The sequence below is a fragment of the Mytilus californianus genome, unplaced genomic scaffold, assembly GCF_021869535.1.
Source record: "Mytilus californianus isolate M0D057914Y unplaced genomic scaffold, xbMytCali1.0.p SCAF_11, whole genome shotgun sequence".
Taxonomy (NCBI): Eukaryota; Metazoa; Mollusca; class Bivalvia; order Mytilida; family Mytilidae; genus Mytilus; species Mytilus californianus.
In genome coordinates this window covers 46989729-47000446 of record NW_026262593.1, presented here as the reverse complement: position 1 = coordinate 47000446, position 10718 = coordinate 46989729, and the positions used below count along the sequence as shown (strand labels likewise).

Genomic DNA, 10718 nt, shown 5'->3' with positions numbered 1-10718 from the left:
TTCGGTAGATTTTTTTCTCTGTTTTTTTTAATTTTTTTTTATGGCAACACAAGGTACATTGTTCGGGTAGTTGGTTGGAAAATTGAAACGTGCGAAATATTCATCGATTTGAAAGAAAAAAAAAACATGAATTTTCGTCACTTAATTGGTATCTTGAACCAAATAAATTTTAGAGATCAGTTGTTTCATGCGACCATAAATCCGCAAATAAATTAATGAAAAATTTACTTCATATGGACTACAGACACGTGATTTAATGGAATCATTTGCGTGATCCTACTGTACGATAGACATTTAAAATGACTTTACTATTGTCTTTCCCACACTAGTTTGTATCATTCATTCATTTGGATTATTCGTTTGGTATTCACAATTGAACAAACTAAATTAACGATTCACTTTTCGAAAAACCCTGCAACTATGTAATACTTCGATGGATTTATGCATTTCAGGTAATCCAATTACGATTATTGGACAGAGAAAACAAATGGCAAAAATGCTGGCAGTTGTTTTATTTCCATTACTGATATTGTCAACTATCACTGCAGTGGGTTTTTCTAAATCTTTATCAAGTTACATCAATACCGATGAAATAGCCGAAAAAATAGATTTTGGAGTACAGCTTGGTGGATTTCTACAGGCCCTGCAAAAAGAACGAGATATGAGCTCCCTTTATTTAAGTCAAATTGGCTTTGATTCAAAAAGAGAACTATTACTTGCATATCCGGAAACAGATGCCGCTTTAGATACTTTATCCTCGTGGCCTGTTAGTACGCGTAATAAACAGAAAGAATTCCAGTCACGCGAACATTTCGTTTATTTTCTGAATAGACATCGATACGAACTGGATTCTAATAATGCGACAGCAACTGATGAAATAAGCTTTTACTCGCAGACTATTGAAATATTTATAAAGTGGATGTATGATTCAGTTAATGAGTTGGATACTGGAACTATATGGAAAACACTAGTGGGCTATCAAGAATTGATCATAGCCAGCGAGTATATTGGTCGAGAGAGAGGATATGGCATATATTACTACGCGACAGGTGCATTCGTGGACCGGACGCACTATTTACTCTTTATGGAAAGTCAAAACAGTGCAAAAACACATTTTGAATCTGCAAGAATGTATTCCGTTACGGCTTACGATATTTATCATACAACACTTGACGCTCAAAATCAAACATTGCGTGTAATAAACGATTTGAGAGAAGATATAAAAGCTAATAATTCATCAGTCTCGGAAGGATCGCTTGAAAAGGCAAACCGGTGGTTTGCAAACATGAGTATCTATATGGATGTTATGAAATCTGCACAGATATTGTTAACCGCTAAGATCAACAGACTTCTAAAAAACAACTCCAATGCTGATTTGAAAGAAATGATAATAGCAGGTGTTATCTTTTCCGGAATTGTAATCATAAGTCCAGTCATAATCCTTTTTGTATACAAATTGACATCAAATATCCAAAAGTACTCATTAAACATCGCTAAAAAGTAAGTAGTCATAGGTAAGGCCGTTTGTTTTTTTTTTTCGTTTGAATTGTTTCACATTTATTCATAATGGGGCCTGATAGCTGACTTACGGTAGGGATATTATGCTCGTTGTTGAAGGTCGTGCAGGGACCTGTAGTTGCTTTCATGCACGTCATTTAGACTCTTGTGGATATTCCAATAATATACTAAATCCATGTCAACAGTTTGCATAGAGGAACCAATTATTGTTTATGCAATGCAATTGTTGCGTGAAAGACAGCACTCAATAATTTCTCGCACTTGGTTTTGCTAATACTGACTATATATGAATTCAAATTTGTTGATTCCCACTTCAGTAATAACAGGAATAAAGAATTCTTCGATTGGTACCTTGAGCAAGGTCTAAAATTTCTGTACTGGTTTTCATTGTGCAATGTTCGTTTATGAGCCTTTTTTGTCCACTGATCGAGATTAAGAGATTGAGATTGTTAATTACGTCACATGTTCATGTGCCTTTCTGAAGTCAAGAACCTTGTCCGTGGTTGTCTATGTTCCTTTGGAACCGTCTTACGGTGTTTATATATCCCAACTCGTTCGCTATGCTCGTGTTTGTAGTGACGTTTTGGATTTTAATGAGCGTAATCTATGTACTACTAGTAAATTATTATGTCAGGGATTTCGTTACCACAAATTACTTAAAACCTTTACAAAATTCTTTCATAGATACAAAATTTGGTCTACAAGTTTGGCTGTACCTGTAGAAAACTTATTTCAAACGGAATAGCAAATCCTAAATTTTACGATGATGTTGTAAACCGAGCCCGGAAATTTAGATACGATCCTGGTAAAATTATTAGTCCTTTAAATAAACTTATTCTAAAAGGTTACCTTTTCAAAACTGTAATTATATCTTTGAATATTGTTTTTATTGGTGTAAATATTGATTTTGTTATCAGTAAATTAAAACCATACTAAATATTACACATATGTATTTTCGCGGTACTACAATCTGTCGATACTTATAGTTTGGCATTGTACAAGGTCATGCTTTTCTCTGACTGTTAATGACGTCTTTACACTAAATCCATTGGATGTTGGATATGTACTGATTGATATTCTAGTCTTAGGTACATTATTTTTTTCATTGGTTTGTTATTGGCTTTGAACTAGCTGTCATTAATAACTGCGAGTACTCTCAGATCTGTACTTATTGTCTTTTTGTTTTTGGGATGTATAAGTACCCGTCCACGTCCACTTTGTGTTTTTGTTAGAGGTGTTTCTATTTGTATCCATCTGATGAGTTAAGCCTTTTTCAACTGATTTTTATAGTTTGTTCTTATGATGTACTGTTAAACCACTGTCCCAGGTTAGAGGGAGGTTTGAGCGCTCACAAACACGTTTAAACCTGCCACATTCTTTATGTGCTTGTCCTAAGTCAGGAACCTGTAGTTCAGTGGTTGTCGTTGGTTCATGTCTGTCATATCTTTTATTTCGTAAGCTGTTTTGTTATAAATTAGGCCGTTAGTTTTCTCAATTGAATTGTTTCATATTTTTCATGTCGGGGCCTTTTATAGCCGAGCATACGGTATGAGTTTTTCTCATTGTTGAAGGACGTACGGTTGCCTATAATTGCTTAAATCCACTTCATTTGAACTTTGGTGGATATTTGTCTCATTGGCAATCATACCACATCTCCTTATTTTTATTTTAATCATATGTTGATGTATATTTTTACTTTTTTTCTTTCGGAAATTTTTTGCTGATGGCATATCAGTGATAGTCTCTGTTAAATTTATTCGTAACTTATTGAGATTCTAGGCGACTTAAAGCTCTACATTATGTTTAGACACGACTATTGTTGAAGCCTGTATGTTGACCTCTGGATGTCCTTTGATTTTTTTTGTGTCGTTAGGTTGCTGTATCATTGACTTTTACCCTAGATCGTGTGAAATTAACATGCATTCGTTCAAACACATAACACCTACACGTATTTCGTAAAATATGCACAAACTGCATTTACATTTTTTATGTGTTCAATAAATTCATCACATACTTACTAAGTTTTTTTAAAAGATCAAATTAACAATTTCGATCCCTTTTAGATGTTAATGAAAGTACTTTTAATGTTATAGTGTGTGATGAAACTGTACAATAATGCTACATGTATTTATAACAAGTTTAATCTTATTCATTCTGTATTTCTGTTTATTGCATATAAAAGAACCAAAGCATTGAATAGAGAAAAGAAGCAGAGTGAGGCTGTTTTGTTCCAAATGTTACCGAGGACAGTGGCTGAGGACCTGAAACAGAATGGAAGCTTCAACGCTGAACATTTCCCAGAATGTACAATATTTCAAAGCGACATGGTCGGTTTCACTCAGCTGTCGTCAAACAGTTCACCCTTTCAAGTAACAGACATGTTGAACACGTTGTTTTCGTGTTTTGATGATAGAATTAGTATCTATGATACGTATAAAGTGGAAACAGTCGGAGATGGCTACATGGTGGTATCAGGTTTTTACTTTAATTTTATTCATTACTTACTTATTCGATACGTGCTAGTATTACAATGACAACCACATCTGCCATAGAATGACGTCGATGGCCGAGTGGTCTACGTAGTTCGTCTACAGTAATCACTATCCTATGGTGGTCGGATGCGGCCATTTCGCCTTTTCGCGTTTTCGCGTTTTCTCCTTTCACTTTTACGCGAAATTGCGAAATCGAGAAATCGGGAAATCGGAAAATCGAGAAATTGAAAAAGCGAAATTGAGAAATCGGGAAATCCAGAAAACGGGAAATCGGGAAATCGAGAAATCAAGAAAGCAAGAAAGCCAAAACGCGAAAACGCGAAGGCGAAAACTCGAAAACGGGAAATAGATTTCTCAATTTAGCGTTTTCGCTTTCTCGCTTTCTCGATTTCCCGATTTCTCGATTTCCCAATTTCCCGATTTCTCGATTTCCCCATTTCCCGATTTCTCAATTTCTCGATTTCGCTTTCTCGATTTCCCGATTTCTCGATTTTTCTCGATTGCGCTATTTCGCGTTTGCAAAGTGAAAGGAGAATACGTGAAAACGCGAAAAGGTGAAATGGCCGCATCCGGCCACCATACTATCATGTCAACTCTGGTGTTTTGAGTTCGAACCGCGCTTATGGCGAGGCGTGCTCGACTACATTCTTAACTGACAATAATGCTATATTAAAGTCTTCTAAATTCAGATAGGAAGAAAGAAGATCTGTCGAATTTACTCTCTTGGATTGTTTCACATTTTGTCTTAAGCCTTTTCTAGCTTACTTCTAGTATATATGCGGTATAGGTTTTGCTCATTGTTGAAAGCCGTACTGTTATCTGTAATTGTACATAGTTTTGTCCTTTGGTCTATGAGTATTGGTCTCACTGGCAAAAGAACCACGTCACCTTGTTTTTATATCATGTATATGAAAATTTTTATTATCAAAAGCGCTAAACAAACCCAGCTAAAACTGTCAAAGTTTAACTTTGCTAGACAGAGTTAAAACTTTTTGTTTAAAAATTTCAAATAATTAACAATTTAGGAGATATATGTCGTCAATTATGCATAGGACATTTTTTTATATTTGAAGGTGTACCGAGACGGAACGGAGTAAGACATGCATCTGAAATCGCAACTTTATCCCTGGATTTGCTATATCATGTAAACAAGCTAGAACTTCCACATTTATCCGGTGAAAGGTACAAGATCAGAATAGGATGTCATTCAGGTAAATGTCATCAACTTTTATTTTATTGTTAGTCAAGGTTTCTTTATTGTGTTACATCTTTATGTTTTTAGCTGTTGTTGTTATTCTTTCAGTAAGTAAACATAAACGATTGTCATGCCAGATCTTTTTGGTCTTTTCATTTGGTCTTTTCCTGGGAGGAAAAAGGTGTTTTTGTTTTTTTTGGGGGGTGCTTGATTCTTTTTCTACTAGGAAGTTTTATAATGTTTCCATTTTTACTTTGACCAATACACACGCAGTCAACAGCTAGATATGCAGGCAAGTGCGTTAGAACAATTAATTTTTCAGTTCTATCAAATTGATTGATTGATATTGTGCCTATAGGTCCAGTAGTAGCAGGTGTGGTTGGTACAAAGAATCCTAGATATTGTTTGTTTGGGTCCACAGTACGAATCGTGGCATTGATGGAATCATCTGGAGAAAGTAAGTTATATTAATGTTTTTTTTATGGTATCTGTCGGCCAATGGTATCTGTAATCTAACGCTATTTGTGTTCAAATGTAGATATGGTGGTGTTTTGCTTCCGTATACGATATTATTTTATTCCAAAACGGAGAATTGTTTGATATCCCACAGCAGCCCATTTAGGTCCTCCCTAATTCGCGATCACAAATTTATTAATCATGATCATGAATTAAAAAATCGTTATCACGAAGCCCATTTAGGACCTTCCAAATATATAATTTGAATTCGAAATCACGAATTGTATAATTTGTTATAACAGATTTAATTTGTGATAACGAATTGGTGGAAATCGTTATAACAGATTTTATAATTCGTAATTACGAATTAAATTCGTTATATATCACAATTTTTTGTTATTTGTGATTTTTGTACATTTTTATTCATTATTTTTTATTTAAAGTTTTTTTGGACCGGCGATTTCCTTCGTGTGTATCGCCCATGCATATATTTTACACAGCGGCAACAGAAGAAGTTTTGGCAACATGGTTTATCGAAGTGTAAAACCCAGGAAAGAAAATCGAACAGACTAATCATATTCAAGTTTTTGTTGATATGCTAATAATTTAAGAATTATTTGATAATGACGAAAATATAATAGGAGTGCATGCAATTCAAAAACAAACAACAAATTTAGAAAATGGAATATAATGTGCAAAAGTATTTATAAGATAAGGTTAGCCTTGAGTGTAGTGAAGTGAGAGAAATAAATAAGGGTATCTACTTTAAAGAATGTGTGCGATGAGCCCGCCTGCGGAACAACATGGCCAACATGGCCAAAAATAGAACATAAGGGTAAAAAAAGGTCAATTGCCGCTTTCAATCATGTGGAATTATTTGTAGATCTTTCTCAGTAATCATTTTCGCTATAATAATTCTCTCTATCTATTATAATTTTCAAAATAACAGACAAAACACAAAATAAAAAAAAACGTCAGTAAAGGAAAATTATTCCTATAAATAGTCATCTTACAATTTTGATGTAAACAGACAGTACGGAAACCTTGTGATTCCAAACAATTCTCTTTCTATAGCAGTTTTCAAGATAAAAGAAAAAAACCTTGCATTTTACCCTTGTGTTCTATTTTAGGCCATGTCGTCCATTTTGTTACGCTTGCGGGCTTATTGCACACATTCTTCAAACTAGAAACCATGATTTATTGCTCTCACTACACTTCACTCCAGGCTAGCCTTATCTACTTGTGCACTTATATTCTATTTTCTTCCTCTTTATATCTTGTGTTTGTTTTTGAATTACATGCACTCCTACTATGTTTTCGTTATTATTAATAATTGTTATATTATTAGCATATCAATAAAGATTGGTCTGTTAAATTTTCTTTCCTAGGTTTACACTGCGATAAACCATGTTGGCGAAACTACTTTCGTTGCCTCTGTGTAAAATATATCCATGCGCGATACACACTAATGATATTCGCCGGTCTAAAAAGACTTTAAATGAAAAATAAGGAATAAAACTATATCGGTCAAGAAATATGAGGATTAGACACATTTTTTTCTGGAGATTTTTGGTGTGTAAACTGGGTCGCTGACTAATAAACTTACATATCAGTTTGTGAGTCAACCCACCCGTTTTACACGACAAAAACTTCTAGGTACAGTGCTTTTGTGTTTATATTTGTACATGGAGAAGACGTCACTAATGTTGTTTCAGTTTTTGTCCAATCCATTTTGCTAATTTTGCAAATAAAATGCGTTAAAACTAAATCGCCCCGGATTGTGGTCAAGTTTGTTTCACTTTGGCAAAAAGGTTTCAGTGAAGAAGATTTTTGTAAAAGTAATGAACAGCGACGGGCGTAACGTGAGGAGAAAAGCTCACTTAACTCTGTGGTTCAGGTGAGCTAAAAATTTGTGATAATGAATTTTAATCCAAATCACAAATTACAAAATAAACTATGATAACGAATTCCACAAATTCGTTATCACGAATATAATCCGTTATAACAAATTATACAATTCGTTTTAACGATTTTAATTCGTTATCACGAATTACAATAAATTGTGATAACGAATTTAATTCGTAATTACGAATTATAAAATCTGTTATAACGATTTCCAACATTTCGTTATCACAAACTTAATCTGTTATAACAAATTATACAATTCGTTATAACGATTTTAATTCGTTATCACGAATTACAAAAAAATGTGATAACGAATTTAATTCGTAATTACGAATTATAAAATCTGTTATAACGATTTCCAACAATTCGTTATCACAAATTTAATCTGTTTTAACAAATTATACAATTCGTGATTTCGAATTCAAATTATACAATTCGTGATTTCGAATTCAAATTATACAATTCGTGATTTCGAATTCAAATTATACAATTCGTGATTTCGAATTCAAATTATTTTTTTGGAAGGTCCTAAATGGGCTTCCGTAAACTCGTATGAAATGGTCTTCCGTACAGATTAGACAGTATAATTTGATTATACTTTCTACTTTGGCACTGACCGATCAAGCAATTTAGTTTAAAAGACCATGAAATTTATTCCACACACACACAACGGTGCACAGTAGGTATAATGTCCGGCTTGGTTCGTGTTTTTTTCCGCAAATATGTTGTAAAATGGAAAATACATAATTCTTGCTGATGTGACGTTAAACCGAAGATTTCACATGTGCGGCTTAACATATTTATTTTCGATTGCCCAAACGGTTGTCCCATTTAGGCATATCATATTCTGTTTGTAAAGGTTGTCTACATAGTATATATAATATGAAGAGATGTGGTGTGATTACCGATAGGACATCTATCCAACAGAGCCCAAATGATGTAGATTAAAGCAATTATAGGTCACTGCATGTCCTTCATACATTTTTAATCAATTCCTTTTTATTGTATAGCAAACAAAATCCAGGTCAGCCATTCCACTTACTCTCTATTGAGCGCCATTGGTGGATTTGAAATGGAAGAACGACAAACCATGAGTGTTTTTGTAAGTTTAGCATGGTTTCTTGCGTTAAATGTTACATGTTTGTTAAGGATGTTCGCTACTTTTGTTTTTGACTTTTTTGTCTGACATTTGGAATCCTCTAGTTTTATCTATGTAGTGCCATTAAAAATTTGGCCAGCTAACTCCTACTTTTATTTTCATAATCTTATTACATATATAGTTTACAAAAGTCATTTTTGGAAATATTATAAAATTTTTGTTATTTTTCATAGTTTTGAAAGAAAAAAAAGTGTCAATCTAAAATGAATGAAAAATCTAGAGAGAATCATTTCCCGTCGTCATTTTTAATTAATTATATCTCATTTTTTCCTGTTTTTTAAGTTCCGTTATTTATATACAATCAATTTATAACAGTCATTTGAAAAGCTTGTTATTTTGAAACAGAAAGGCGGACATCCTTAAGAAATTGGACATACAGATTTTAAAAAATGCAAACATACTCTTCAAGTAAATTATATTCGAATATCTCCTATAGTATTACATGTTATCATTATGTTTGCTCTGTTGTTAAATGCTTGTAGCTCATCTTGTTTTTCTGAAAAAGCCGCTACTTAAAACAATCCTCCGTATTCAGAATCAAATGGTAAAAAAGAGGTATGATATGAGCTATTATTTAGCCCCAGAAATTGAAACGATAAAAATGACTCAAGCTTTTCAAAAGTACGTTAATTTTATTCATAAATGAACAGGATAATATATTCTGAACACTTTAGTGCTGAAATGTCACTTCGGATGTCACTGTGATGTCAAGGACATGTTGAAAATGGCGTATTTGAGCTAAAATGAACATTTTACACATATTTTTTTAACAAAATAGATATGAGCAATTACCTTACCCCAAAAATTATTTTACACACAATAACATCATTCTGTGTAAAAATACATCTGTCAAAATATATATTTGGGTCAAGGTGTAGCCCATATATGAATATCAATGACAAGATCTCAACAACATGACAAAAAGAATAGCAACGAAAAGACATACACCAGTCCGCATCATGGCCAAAAGAAAAGCAACGAAAAGACATACACCAGTCCGCACCATGGCCGAAAGAAAATCAACGAAAAGATATACACCAGTCCAAACCATGATCGAAAGAAAATCAACGAAAAGACATACGCAATACGACAACTTAAAATCGGGATGAACTCCAAAAGGATCAGTAATATCTGCTCCACTTATGAAACGTTAGCCTTGTTTCTTTGAAGGTCTATTCAAGTATTTGTGTTATTCAAAAAAGCTTTTCATTGCTGTTATATACTCAACGATAAAAGCGTCACAAATAACAAATGATTTATGTCTTAAATTTGGATTTTAAAGAACGTTTAAGAGCAAATTAAGACTCACCATTAGCGCTCGAATCAAAACAATCGTAAGGCCAAATCAATAACAATGCTGAAGAGCAATGGAAACCAAAAGGTCCAAAATTGGTCCAAAAATATGCGCAATTTGATTATACAGAGTTATATAAAATCACAATTGTATTCAAACTATTATATTAAAAAAAATCATAAATGATTGTTGTAGGCGAAGGATGAATTGAAGAAAAACGGCTGTTCGCAAACGACCTTCTGGTTGCTTCAGAAGGATTTCCAAGTCTGGGAAGGTTATTCTACAATATCAGATGCTTCATCATTCGGATCTTTTCTTTGAAATAATACTGTTTCTTTCATTTCTGTGCGTGTAATGTATTTGTGTGTATCACTTTTATTTAAATAAAAATGAATTTTAAAGTTTTTAAACAAAAACAAAACAAGAGGCTCTCAAGAGCCTGGATCACTCACCTGTAATTTTTTGCTTAAATCTTTCATTAATGATTATTTTTGCTTTTCAATATATATCAATGAGTGGCTTAAAAATACCATTTAAATGTTCTTTGTATCTGTCATATTTTCTTCAAAAGCAAAAAAATGCATTTTATCCCTATGTTCCATTTTAGCCATAGTGGCTATGTTTCTTGACCTGCAAGGAAATAAAATACAAAATTTATACTAGATACTCTGAAACTCATTCAGCCCAAGTTTGGCTGAA

The 10718-nt window shown here is 33.3% G+C and overlaps 1 protein-coding gene across 1 annotated transcript; it reads left to right on the top strand.

The window, feature by feature from the left end:
• The first annotated feature begins 3746 nt into the window (after positions 1-3746).
• On the top strand, positions 3747-10378 carry LOC127720983 (guanylate cyclase 2G-like). The gene is made up of 5 exons (XM_052227700.1): positions 3747-3993; positions 5084-5221; positions 5564-5662; positions 8577-8668; positions 10215-10378. The coding sequence occupies exons 1-5, from the start codon at positions 3753-3755 to the stop codon at positions 10338-10340; spliced, it is 696 nt and encodes a 231-aa protein (XP_052083660.1). The 5' UTR covers positions 3747-3752; the 3' UTR covers positions 10341-10378.
• Positions 10379-10718: the final 340 nt, after the last annotated feature.

Bases quoted from the DNA above. Each gene is read 5' to 3' on its own strand.
- LOC127720983 (XM_052227700.1), top strand. From the start codon at position 3,753: ATGTTACCGAGGACAGTGGCTGAGGACCTGAAACAGAATGGAAGCTTC. The intron at 5,222-5,563 runs GTAAATGTCATC...TTGTGCCTATAG, and splicing joins CAGAATAGGATGTCATTCAG to GTCCAGTAGTAGCAGGTGTG. The intron at 5,663-8,576 runs GTAAGTTATATT...TTTATTGTATAG, and splicing joins GATGGAATCATCTGGAGAAA to CAAACAAAATCCAGGTCAGC.